The 14373-nt window shown below is 38.0% G+C and overlaps 1 protein-coding gene across 1 annotated transcript in view; it reads right to left on the reverse strand.

The window, feature by feature from the left end:
- Positions 1-1267: 1267 nt before the first annotated feature.
- The window catches only part of LOC110442066 (gamma-glutamyl hydrolase-like), a 21361-nt gene continuing 8255 nt past the window's right edge, over positions 1268-14373 (reverse strand). Inside the window, exons 2-10 of the mRNA XM_021485496.1 lie at positions 11299-11403; positions 9388-9499; positions 7381-7431; positions 6633-6717; positions 6127-6262; positions 5424-5530; positions 4005-4098; positions 2816-2953; positions 1268-1696 (exon numbers count right to left, since the gene is read on the reverse strand). Of these exons, the coding sequence (XP_021341171.1) occupies positions 1563-1696; positions 2816-2953; positions 4005-4098; positions 5424-5530; positions 6127-6262; positions 6633-6717; positions 7381-7431; positions 9388-9499; positions 11299-11386 (945 nt within the window). The 5' untranslated portion in view covers positions 11387-11403 and the 3' untranslated portion in view covers positions 1268-1562. The remainder of the gene's footprint in view (positions 1697-2815; positions 2954-4004; positions 4099-5423; positions 5531-6126; positions 6263-6632; positions 6718-7380; positions 7432-9387; positions 9500-11298; positions 11404-14373) is intronic.

The raw sequence follows: 14373 nt of genomic DNA on the forward strand, positions 1-14373 counted from the left end.
ATAACGAAAAACAAAAAAATATTTTTGAATAACGAATAACGGGAAAACTCGTTATTCGTTTTTCGTTTTTCGAACTCATACACCTAAACACTGCCCCATTTGGCCTTGGTGTGTTATAATCGTTAACTGGATATCCAAAAGCACTGCAGTACCTTATTTGCTATTTGAATAACCAAAAACCAGAAAATAAAAAAAAATGAATAACGAATAACGCGAAAACTCGTTATTCGTTATTCGTTTTTCGTTCTTCGTTCTTCGAACTCATACACATAAATACTGCCGTATTTGGCCTTAATGTGTTAGAATCGTTTTCTGGATATTAAAAAGCACTGCTGATCCTTATTTGCGATTTGAATAACGAAAAACAAAACATAATTTTTGAATAACGAATAACGGGAAAACTCGTTTTTCGTTTTTCGAATAACGAAAAACGAAAAACGAATCCGGTGCTAACTTCCTGTGGCTAATAAAATTTGGCAATCATGTTTATCTTGGTCTAACAAAGTGTTCATACGAATCGAACACACTATCTAATGAATGTTTAAATGCGTTCGAGCTGACATGGTTCCTAATATACATTCTTTACTCATTATCAATTTGAAATTTACCAGTACCCATCTATGTTTTAAAATATTCATACCATTAGGGAGTTTTGTTCATCTCCCCTTTCTGTTTCATCAGTAGTTCAGACCAATTTGCAACACCGGTGAGGTTTAGAAAGAGGAAGCAGCTGCTGCACAGTTAAGTAATACAAAATTTAGCATTTTCACCTACCCAAAAATCAAATTGTCCTGAACGGTTGAGTGGATTTAAATCAATTTGGCATGGAGTATCCTCGCCCAAAAGGGATTCAATTTTGTATAAATGGAGGAAGTGGTACCCCTGGGGGCAGAGGGGCGGGGCCCAATAGGCAACATTTGAGTAAATATTGGGTCATAATATTGAAACAATTGAGATCATCATCCCTTAACCATATATACCATTGCTGGACATCATGAGACGAATAATATCATGACATTAATGTTGGCGTTTCGGTCTGGCCCCATCCCAAGCCTAGGAATTTATTTCCTGGGCCATAACTTTGAAATGGTTGAGATCTTCAACCCACAGCCATATCTACCATTGCTGGGCATAAAGTCCCAGGTGAGCGATACAAGCACTCTGGGCCTCTTGTCGTTTCTGTAATGTTCTTCTAGTATATTATTAGGTGTACATAGGACGTAACCTCCCCCCTTTCCGAAAAAAAAGAAATTATTGCAAGTTTTCGAAATCTTTCATTTCATTCATTTTTAAACGTAAAAACAACGAAATGAATTTCATACAATGAAAATTGAGCGAACAAGTGATGATTCAGTAGATAATTGCAATCCTTTCGTTAAAAAAAATACCATTTTATTTGATGTTATCCATCTGATATTAAACATTGAACGTGTTTCCATGGGTACGAGCTACAATGCTGTAAAGGAGCTAAAACATGACGAAAATATCTAGAACTCAATAAAGGATGGACACAACGCCTTTGTCCTAAGGAAACGAAGCTCGTATGCTCGTATCCCTTGTGGCTATTGTGAGGCTGTAAAATTAAAATAGTAAATATCTTCAAATGCAGAGTTCTTCGTAAACACGGGGTTGTAATTGTCAATGAGTGCTTCGATTTCTTCATCAATTGTGGGGAACGAATGGTCACTCTTCCGGGCTGAGGAAACAGAAAGTAATAATATATATAAGTCAACACAAGAGGATAATATAGAAACCAGTTTCTATGGAGTAGTCGCTTAGCATGTTCAAGTTATAAGGTAAAACATGGAAGTGTTTCCCTAAGTCATTAATTGTATGTGTTTACCCAACGGAGCTACCTCATAGAAAATTTACAATAATATATTTACCCAGGTTTAACACAGCATAAATTATTCAACCATAGCGAGACCATTCTTAATATCAGTGACTCATCCACACTTCACGAAAATAACAAGTGAACAGTAACTTATACACAAGGTATTTAAACCAAGTACCGAAAAGCCGAAGAGAAATCTCACTGCACGAAAACGTTCACGATGACGTTAAGTCCTCATAAGTAAAATAGGAAGACATTTTAATATTGTGTCAACACACCAGGAGAACTCAGTGACAACAGGAAATGACAACATGAATAACGGAGAAACCATATTTAAAATTTTCTACAAAGGTGAGTACCGTCCTCACAGCTTCTAAGAAAACATGTCGGTCATTTATATAAACACTACATACCACCTACATCTGCAGAGCGGGCACCAAAACAATTCAAAATAAATCTGCTACACCGATTGTTCAAGTTCAAGTTCTTTATTACTTTAAGTCGGTTGACTTATCAGTCATAACATATATACAAAAAAATACAGAGACAACATACAAAATGATACACACACACACACACACACACACACACACACACGCATACACAATTCAACTTTTATTTGACAACTTATTGGATAACTATACTTTACAATAAATTACAAATTACGTATATGTATTGTGCAATCAACACTCATTATCACTCCCACATCATTATTGTGCATTCAACAATCATTAACGCTCTCACATCATCATCATCATCATCATCATCATCATCATCACCATCCTCTTCATCATCATCATCATTTGTGATTTTCGTATTTTCTTTCCAATGCCTAACAGCATTTTGATTTCCTTTTAAAGCATTGCCTGACAATACAGAAACCTGCCGTCCCTAGCACTCACGCATACATAGCACCCACAGAAGCACTATCCTAAAGTATCTTGGCTTTTAAAATGGAGGTTAACTCAATAATCAGCATACCTTCAGCAAGGAAGAAGTCGGAGAAGTAATGTGCTGCTAATATTGCGTCGGCGTCATGGTTGTTGACGAAGTGAAGGTCCCAGTTGTACACGTTCTTCTCGGGGTGGAACTGGACACCGTAAAACGGGTAGTGATAGGCTGAAAGCAAAATAAATAATTGACGAATAATCGTTTGCCTACGTGTTTTGTTATACACGTATACACATATGGCTGTTGTAAATAAATATTGATTTCATGTTTAGAAATTGTCTAAACGTAATAACAAATATAAATATACGCAGTGTTAGCAAGACTGCAATTTGAACTCGCATTATATCATACTAGAGAAAAATACGAACGACGGAGAGAGTTACGCGGAAACCCCTCTATAAAGTATAAGTAAACTAGCACATTTTCATCAATGACAACAACCGTGTGGATTGGGTACAATCCTAGTAAATTCTGGTTTCTAAAAATGGGAGAAGTTAGGCAGGGAAACGAATCGAATTCAGCATAACCTACATATCACACAAGGAGTTAATGTGTCTCATAATGAGACCGTGTAACACGTCTTGCCATCAACTTTCATCTCTCGGAACCCTGTGATGCAGTTCTGCATTGCTATCATAAAAACATCGTTATCGTTAATTAAATTTAACATGCAGTAGGTGGATGACGCATAGATGTTAATATCAAGAAAGGGAAAGTCCATGATCGGAAAATCGACCTTGCTTATGTGTATCATACATCTTAGTTGTACGCGGTCCTGAATGGTTTTGTTGTAAGGAAATATCGACCTAATCTGCTTATGTAGAAGAGTCTGTAGTATTTTTGATTGAAAGTTAAGAGGGTATATACATTTGACAAAGGTATCAAATGTGTTACCCTTACTAATAAATGTCTTCAATAAATTCAGCCTTGTATGAAAACGAAAGGAAGTCAGCCGAGAGAGTTCGCCCCCAGTGATATGCAAACAGTCTGCTTGAAAATCACCAATCGACCAATTCAACGCAGATATTTTTAACAAGGAATTTTTATCACAAATTCCCTCTGAAATTTCCCATTCTGGATGTGGATCTGATTTAGACAAAATCTTTACACTTAATTATCACAATAAAATGTGTATATCCCCTTTCGCCTATCGTTCATGGGATTGGTTTCATAATAAGAAACGAAGGCGTTCCTAAATAGAATAACAATGCTAACTTACCCTCCATAGTTGAGATAAACACATCTCCGTTTTTATCAAAGTTTGTTGACATTACACGATAGAAATTCTTAAGTAGACTATTTCCACTGTAGTTCTAAAATAGAAGAGCAAATTACATATAGAAAATGATCAAAAGTGTGAATCAGTATACAAATATATTACAACGTCAACAAAGAAATGGACAAGTTCCAGTGTGATGTTTGGATCGACACGACCAAGACCCATACGCAAAATCACCAGTAGGATATCTGTAGTGATACATTCAGTTGTGAAGCGTGTGCAGGACTAAGCCGATACCAGAATTAAAGGTTTGGTTTGGTTTGGTTTTATTTTGTTTAACGGTATATTAACAGCTTAGGACATTTAAGGACGTGCCTCCAAGTGTGTTGTGTATGCGTGCATGTGTGTGTGTGCCGGAGACAGGGTATGTCGGTGTAGTTGCCGCCTTGTGATAGCGCGGATCTCATACCAAATACCATGCCGAAGGCACCCAGCAAAGCATTCAGCCCGGTCATATTATATTGACACCAAGTGAACCAGTTGTTGCCATTCCCCTACATGCTGAACGTTTTTTATGACTTTGATATGTCTTCCTTACCAGGGTGAATGAGAATTAAAAGCATATTGTTCAGAATATATGTGAATATATATTTTGTACCCAACTGCGCATGATCTGGGTTGAGTTGTGTGTGTGGGGAGGGGGGGGGGGGGGCTGNACACTGCAGAATCCAAGACGAGATCTGTATTCTCAAAATAATGGATGCAAAAGTGGATTTAACATTGTTTTCATCTCAAAACCGCAAATAATTGAAAAATTAAAAATGATTATAGGCATGCTTATCAGTCATAATTTAGGGGAAAGCAGTCTTTGAGATACCAGAGTATCGGCCCTTATTGCTTTCAGCTAAACCGTATGGTAAGCCGATTAACCTTATATTCCATTCAAGTGACATGACTATAATGAAAGGTTGATATTACCAAAGCCTTTATGTTATCAGTGTTAATTGGTGATATACCAATAATAATTATCGAAATCCTTGTACGATCTTAATTACTAAAAACATTCGATTAGAACAACTCCTACTTACTCTTCCTTTCTGTTCTCCCTTGTCACCCGTCTACATAGAACCATAGATACTGGGAGAACATTAAACCCCTCACAATAAAACAAACCACCCAGATTACTAATTTTCGGTTGTAAATTTCAGTGATACATGTATATTGTTTCGTTATTTTTGGCAGTACAGCGTCTGAAGGAAAGTGTCAACACTTGTAAGTGACACTATATAAACATAAGACGTCACAGCAAATAATGAGCTCAGAAGAGAATATGGGATATATTACGTCAACATGTAACATACATGAACCAATGCAATTGCGAGGATCCATACAGAGTGATGCTTAGACAAGGTATGTTACCTGTGGCGTCAACCCATACATGTGGAGATTGGAAGTGACGTTCTCCTTTGCTAATGCGGTGTACACATCCTCGGGGAGGTTCCGGAACAACCTACTGCTCTGGAAGTCTGCAAAGACATCATCATCAGAGTAACCACACCATCCCTTGTAACATTTATCGATGACGAGATAATGCCGCGTCAGAAGAAAATCATAGGGAAATCTTTATTAGATTACCCTAGTAAATAAAAGATATCCACAGCAAATAGTGATAACTCTAGCCCACGTAGTTCGGTACACAATTAGTCTACTACATAACGAAACAATAAAATGAGCTATTATGTAAATTAAATAATTTGAAAATAATGTTAATGTTGTGTCTTATCGTTTACTTTGTTCTAAGGCAATAAAGTGTGTTTAAGTCAAGAAGCAACAAGAGAAAACCGACTTCTCATCAAAACCATAAATAGAACTAAAAATCGATAAAACTAGGGCAAATAATGAACAAAAGACAAATTCACATGGAGAACCTTAAAAAGTACAAGGAGACCACCCAATTATCAAATCTGTCTAAAAGTCTTAACACGTTGCAAGCACAAATTTCTTAATAGTTTGTCTGATAATATAAGTCTACGATTTAAAGCACAAAGTTATAAAACCATTGTAAGGGTTGCCCGAAATGACTCACCAGGCTTAAGGTCAATATATTTGCAAATAGAATTACCTGGCTTGAAATCCAGAGGTAGAACGCCGTTGTATGGTCTGTCAGCCAGCAAATTCTGTCCTGCTGTCAATGCAGACAACAGCTGGAGACCCTGACATGTACCCCATATAGGGAAGTAATCACCATTGTCATTGGCCTAAAATAAATTATCTCAAATCATCAAAAATATATTAAGTGTTATATAGAAAAAAAAGCAGGTACAAACAGAATAGTAGGTAACACGATAGTGAATAAATATACGCTTCAACTAAGATTTACATGGTTGGTGTCATCGTTGAAGCAGAAGACGCTTACCCTTCTTGAAACTGATGAAGGTGACAGAGCACATACTGTACTAGTCATCGAAACGTCACATAGAAATACTTATTGGTTGTGTTACAAGAATCCTTTCATAATAGAATGTTAAAAGCTTTGTGGGAAATAAAAACCTGCGAATTAGTTTCGGGAGTAAAACTGCGAAATAGTGATCCGCAAAATATAAGAACGCAGTAAATAACGATACGTACCTTTAGTGCCATATTGTACAGCTTCTTGGCTGCCTTGGCGTGGTATGACGTCATAATATCAATACTTCCACCGGGGAGAAGAACACTGTAGATCATGTTTGAAAGGAAATATGTTTTAATGATTTTCTGTATTATCACTTTCTTTTCTTTACAACAACCGAATGACAATTTAAACGTAAAACAAGATTATCTGTAAAAATAAAGATATGTGTATGTTATAGTAATGATTACGGGTGGTGTTAGTGTCTTGGCAGCTATTCCATAATGTTATATTTATTGAGCCGAGGTGACCCCAATTCATAGCCACGGTTTAAACGATCAAACTGAATTGTAATTTGATTGTGACGTCAGTATGGAAATAACAACGTCACGCCATGAGGTTTTAAAAAATAAACAGCAATATTATTATTCTTTTGTAATTGCAAATGACGTGTATATGCTAATGTATGGCAGTATGCGGACACCCGATGGAACTGCTGGTTTTCGTCCATATTCTCTGAGAAATAAATGTTGAATAGACTACAGTTGTTCTGCCACAGTTTTATTTTTATTTTCTATAGGTTTTTTTTTTCTGTTTATCAAATAATTGAATGTTTTGTTATAAACATGGCAGCAGTCTACATTGTTACGATTTCAGTCGAACTGGACTAACCGAAGACGACTTACGCAGTCGTATATCAATGATGGTTTTTTATAACATTTACATGAATGTTAACATTTTCTTACCGGTTGAGGACAAAATACTTACCCGTTTATTCTCTGAAAGATATCCTCGTAGTACTCATCCGGCTCTTTTATCCTTAAAATGAATATATAGAGGTTACACAACTCGTGGTTGTTGAATATGGTATTTATTTCACTCGAATTAGTTAATTTTCAAAAGTTACAAAAGACACCAGCTTTAGCAAGTGTCTTTCTGTAACTTTCGAAAATTAACTAATGGGAGTGAAATAAATACCATACTCAACAACCACGAGTTGTGTGATCTGTATCTACCACAATTTCATGATCAGTTGGAAATAGCATACACACACGTGTTTGTTGACAAGGATGGCGTAATGATATGACCCATATGTAAAAAGTCACTCATATCAAAAAAAATATTATTTTTTTACAATTTAATAATTGTCAACAACGGTCGGCAACAACTTCATGAAAAAATATAATAGATGAACGACTTTAAATATTGAGAGTAGCAGCATTGCATTAATTTATATAAGTTAACCACGGACTATATGTACGTAAGCATATCGTACAAAGTCTGCCTCTCGTCAGGTAATGAAGACGAACTTATCGCTATCAATGTCCAAAACCATATAGGCCTACGTTTCTTCGTGACGCTGCTATGGTTGAAGTTTCTAGTCAAAGTTCAGCCATAGTCAGACCGTCCAAATAGCGATAACGAAACGTTGGGAGAATGAAATATTTTCCGACACTGTGACATATCTTTCACGACCTGGACACGCGACGGTGTGACGTCGAAACGATATCGAGCGTCTGAAGCAAGTTTGCCTAAAACTAGCGATCAAATTTTTAAGTATCATATTCTTTTAATATTGCCTTAATAACCCACTTTTCCGCATATCCTCACACAGTCACCAACATTTGTTGACAGCAGACGACGTAAACAAAACAGCATGTGGCAAAAAGCGCGTGGAAAAAGTCCTCCTGGTCAAAGTTCGTCTTCTCGACCAATCAAAACTCGTGAAGGTCATATACCACGGGTGGAATATAACTAATATTTATCTAACAGTCTGCGTGTTTATACAATGATCTGAGAGTGGAATAACACAGCGTAGTGTGGTAGAAAACATTAGAGTCAATACAGCGGTCACCGTCTCATGTCAACACCTGAAGTATTTGCGTTACCTTCTGCTTTGAGAACTAAATAGTTCTTGAGTTCGAGGATATATCAGCAATCCTGCTAAGAGCACGATGGTCTCGAAATGTTGTCCAGATAAAGAATAGCTAGAGGCAATTACAAACACTAGCGCCTTCCCCAGGAGTGCAAACCAGTACATAACACAACTCATCACTGGGATATAATAATTTCTTTTTCTGTGATAATTTGTATTGCTTTTTATCAATATATGTTATTATCTCCCTTTACTTGTACTACAATGTGTTATTGCTATTTTACATATGTTTGTCGCAATAAAAGCTCTCAAGAGCTAATGTTCCTTGTTTACATGTATGCGACTTTGAATAAAGTTTCCTGTAGCTTGTATCTTACCATTGATAAGTGAACGTATTGCCAGGTTTGTATTTAGTTTATGATGATGTTCATATCGTCGTAAATCGACATCTTTAATTTCCTCATTACATCCCCAAATTGTTTTCTGATGTGGCAAGATGTTGTAATAATCATTAATAATGATTCGAGGTTTTTTTTATACCGCTTTATCAAAACCTAGTTCGTAGGTTGTCTCAAAACGGTTCACAAATTAGTATCCGTGGTTATAGGGCCTTTATAAACAGCCAATATATTTCTCAACTGCCTGGGAGGCATACAGCCAGTGCTGCTATTTCGGCGCTCACAGATAACATTCTACAATTCTAGCACTGCTTAACCACGTACTCATTTACAGCTGAGTAGACTGGATCAATCCGAGTAAAGTATCTTGCTCAAAGATACAACACAATGCCGTGCCTTGACTCGAACCTACAAACATTCGGTCACGAGCCCGGCGTCCTACCACTTCACTACCGCGCCTCGTATAGCGAAAAACATTGATGTAAATACAGCATTATTTACCTGATGGGAACAATCCTTGCCCCTTCTGCTTCCGCCCATTTCACGTAGGAAGCAATGATAAAGCTGTCCCCATTCGAGGACATCGTTCCACTGGTCTCTTGTGCCAACACCCCTATGGTATTAATCAAAACATCATTATTGTGAAGTCTACTTACCATTATAATACAGAATCTGTGTCTTACAAACAAACAGCTTGTGTACAAAGCGTAAAATTGCCACGTGCGGTCTAATTCATTCGTGCCTACACTTGTAATACTATTGTGCAATTTGTGGCTGGACAACAAGGCCGCTTTCGTTTATCGCGATCCAAACGGTTGAATAGTTTGGACCAGAGTTGTTCGTTTATGAAATAAGGTCGGGACGAGCTATATGATGCTACTTTTAGACGATCCCTCACAAAGCCTTGCAAGGCATGCATACACATTTGCAGGTCCGCCATGGTTTATACCAGAAAATGGATTTAAAACAGACAAACCAGTTGTTGCATAAACGGATATGTCAAAGAGTAAGTGGTGTCAATATTAACAAGCCCCTGGGTAAGAAGTATCAGGATAAACAGGCGACAGGGTAGGTGGTGTCAGGTTTAACAGTCCCCAGTGTAAGTGGGGTAAGGATTAACATGCCCCAGTGTAAGTGGGGTCAGAGTTAACAGGCCTCGTGATAAGTGGTGTCAGGGTTAATAGTCCCCAGGGTAAGAAGTATCAGGATAAACAGGCGACAGGGTAGGTGGTGTCAGGATAAACCGGCCTCAGTGTAAGTGGTGTCAGGATTAACAGGCCCCATGGTAAGTGATGTCAGGATTACCAGTCCCCAGGGTAAGTGGGGTCATGATTAACAGGTCCCAGTGTAAGTGGGGTGAGGATAAGCAGGCCCCATGGTAAGTGGTGTCAGGATTAATAGTCCCCCGGGTAAGTGGTGTCAGGATTAACAGTCCCCAGCGTTAGTGGTGTCAGGTTTAACAGGCCCCAGGGTAAGTTGGGTCAGGATTAACAGGCCACAGGGTAAGTGGGGTCTGGATTAACAAGCCCCATGGTAAGAAGTATCAGGATAAACAGGCGACAGGGTATGTGATGTCATAATAAACAGGCCACAGGGTAAGTGGTGTCAGGTTTAATAATAGTCCCCAGGGTAAGAAGTATCAGGATAAACAGGCGACAGGGTAGGTGATGTCATGATAAACAGGCCCCAGGGTAAGTGGTGTCAGAGTTAACAAGCCCTATGGTAAGTGGTGTCAGGATTAACAGTCCCCATGGTTAGTGGTGGCAGGTTTAACAGGCCCAGGGTTAGTGGTGTCAAGGTTTAATAGGCCCAGGGTAAGTGTTGTCAGGTTTAACAGGCCCCAGGGTAAGTGGACTCAGGATTGACAGGCCCCAGGGTAAGTGAGGTCAGGCTTAACAGGCCCCAGGGTAAGTGGGGTCAGGATTAACAGACCCCAGGGTAAGTGGAGTCAGGTTAAACAGGCCCGAGGGTAAGTGGTGTTAGGATTAACAGTCCCAGGGTAAGTGGTGTCAGGTTTAACAGGCCCCATGGTAAGTGGGGTCAGGATTAACAGGCCACGGGGTAAGTGGTGTCAGGATTAACAGTCCCAGGGTAAGTGGGGTCAGGGTTAACAGGCCACGGGGTAAGTGGGGTCTGGATTAACAGTTCAAGCCTGTACACATTTTTCAATGGGAATTATTTTGTCCAAAAGTTCAAACATTATATCTCAACAGAATAGTCATGGCTTCTATTTATTTGTATCCATTTAAAAAGTGGAATATGAATACGTAGATTTGATTGGTAGTAAGGGGTTTATTTCAGTGCATATTCAGGTACTGCACATATGATATAACATCCTTGGAAATTTAATTAGTACTATGAAAACGATGACACAGATCTGAAATCATTATTGGTATAAAATTATGCCAATACCTATAATTGGACGTAGATTCAGAGGTTTGGCTTCATTCACGGTTGCTAGGAAACACAGAGCAATGGCGGGGGCCAATACCCGCATCATTGTGACGGAAGTAGTATCTGAAACATAAACAAACAGGCGTAATGTTACAGTATAATGATTTACATAGTGGTGATCTTGGAAGATTGTTTACGTCCAAAACCTTTCTACTGCCCGATATGTAAAAGAAAATAAGTTGGTGCTCTCGGATCGCAATTGTTTCCATTTATTTACCGGTTAGCCTACTCAGACTTAACTTGTATGACAGAATATATCAATGTGTTCCATTGGCGTTTCGCTTTGTCAAAGGTATAGTTATTTTGCTATACTCGTGAAATCCGATCTGCCTTAACAAATCTGTAGCATTGACAGGATGTCAAATGTTCCTGGTTTTGTTGTATTAATATTTAAATGTTCCCCTGACCACTGGTTAACTAACCGATCTCTGAGCTACCGGGGCCAGATCACAAGAAATGTATACGACAACCAGTTATGATACTACCGTAATAGTCTAGGGACTGTTTGGTGTTAGATCATGTGCTATTTTATGTATCATTTTGTACTTTTTTCATGATCTCTATGTATATCTTTACTTCGTTCATATTTTGCCCTAGTTTTATCGATTTACATGTACGTTTTATAAAACCGAGCATTCGCATTGATTTGGAAACAGTACGTCTAATGTGGGTACTGAAACTCATTGAAGAGGTCAGCCAAACACCAAGATCTTTCACACACATTTCATTCTTCAGATTCCCACCGCTCATAGTGTTATTAAAATTCATACATTTCTTCTTGTTTGTAAAAATGACCTGGCAGCACTTCTTCACATTCACTTTCATTTTCCACACAGTGCACCAATCATACACTCTTTCTATATCGCTCTGGTATTATACCAGTATATGCGATGTTAAATATGTATACATCGCTATTTAACATAATATTTTATCTGGCCAGATCACAAGATATGAAGACTGTGGCGGAACTGGACTGGGTCGATCGTTGGCGACCAGGTAGCTTAGTTGGTAAAGCGTCCGTCTAGAGTTCGGAGGGTCCTGGATTTTCGAATACATTTTCTCTTTCTCCTGCTACACCACACTTGTTGAACATCCACAGACAGTAGCACCAGTTATGATACTACAGTTTGGTGTTAGACTGTATATGCACGGTGTGTTTATTTACAGTCCGACTCTTACAAAGCAATCTTCCTTAGATACGAATTGCAAAGTGGAATTAAATATATAATATTATGTTAGATAGCAATATATACATATTTAACAGCGCGTATATTGGTAACAGGTTTAAAATCCAATGTTGTTACATATGACACATACCGTTTGGGATGCACACGTGTTATATCAATAAAATACGGCTGTGAATAACGACGTTTGTTTCATACTACAGAGGTCACAAAAAATCAACGAAAGTTTTGTTCGGGTTCAAAATCTATAAAACTAAGACAAAATATGAACAAATGAATAACATGGAAATCCTGGAAACGTACAAGGAAAATGAGACCACTTCATCCTTGGACCTTCGGTTCTTGCAACTTTTTTATTATTCCTTTTGGGAAATGCAAGGGTATTTTGACAAAACATTTTTTATCGTTCTTTCATGCCTTTCCTTCCAGAGTTTTTCTACATATTTAGGCGATGAAACTACTCCATAAGTTCTTCGGTCAACGGTTGTAGCCCTGCCCTGTGTTATTCTTTGGTGGTGTGTTAAATTACTGGCATAACCCCTTCTCTAGTCTCATGTTCCCTTCTCTTCCCTCCTGTTCTCCTTTGTTGTCTTTGCTCTGTTTTGTGATCTGGATGTTTCCACTTCTCTTCTTGCTTTACATACACTATACACAAAAGACGTCAGAGATTCTATTTTCCTTGCCATTCGCCATTTGTAGAAGTCTCCAAAACAGCCTCCATGTCTTGGTCGATAATTTGTCAAGCTACTACGTCGTTTACTTCCGATCATTTAATCGCTAAATGCGTCGTCGTCCGTTTACTCTCTCTCTCTCTCTCTCTCTCTCTCTCTCTCTCTCTCTTAACACTAACGACTTCATTTATTTCCTTTCTCTCTTACCTACTCTATTCCGTATTTTAGTTTTGCAGAGTTATCTGCTCTTGTGAGCAGGTTTTGATTGTTACGTCCTTAATTTGTGTGAGAAAATTACGTCGTTTTCTCAAAAATTGATGACGTTACTCTCACAAACAAATGACGTAACAATCAATACCTGCTCACAAGAGCAGATAACTCTGCAATATGAAAAGATGGAATACCTGTTAAAAGCAGTCTTTTTATCTGTCATTTGGTTTGAGGTTATGCTACAGTGGTGTATTAGGCATTTGTTTATCTTTTTGTAAGGTTAGCATGTATTTACATTCGGCAGGTGGCATTCAATTGATCCGACAACTTGTGCATTCTGCGATATTCTTGCATTATGAAGTGAAGTAATGATACATTTCATATGATAAAATAATAGTGTATGTGATATGTCGATGTGGGCCATATATATAATGTAATTTGCAATTAACACATGTCTTTTACTAACAAGAAGACTATGCGGTAGATTAGCATATGGCTAAACATGTTTTTATTCTCTTATATCTTGGGTTTTACTCCACTGTAAACATATTCGTACACAACACTCGGACCACTGACTTCGGGCCTACCAACACACATCGAGGCACGTTCGTCAATGACCTTAGCTGTCAACCCTTGTCAAAATTCTGGGCAGCATTAAGCCAAAATGTGCTATTATTATTTCTTTATTTCCTCCAAATTGAAGAGTTACAAAAATATACAGTGTAGTCAAAATACAAATCAAATATTATTAATTGATTCTTACATGCACATAAATACATCAGTTAACTACAGAGATGAAGAGAGAAGTTAATGAAACTTGAATTAGTTTAGTAAATACAGAAAGAACAGCAAATCATACAAAATAATTAGAATGCCTGGGAATCCTGAGGTTTCCAAGGGTTGGGGAAAGCCCTACCAACAAGGTCTTCTCAGGCTTACCCACACATAAACACACACAAAATAAGAGA

The sequence above is a fragment of the Mizuhopecten yessoensis genome, unplaced genomic scaffold, assembly GCF_002113885.1.
Source record: "Mizuhopecten yessoensis strain PY_sf001 unplaced genomic scaffold, ASM211388v2 scaffold716203, whole genome shotgun sequence".
Classification (NCBI taxonomy): domain Eukaryota; kingdom Metazoa; phylum Mollusca; class Bivalvia; order Pectinida; family Pectinidae; genus Mizuhopecten; species Mizuhopecten yessoensis.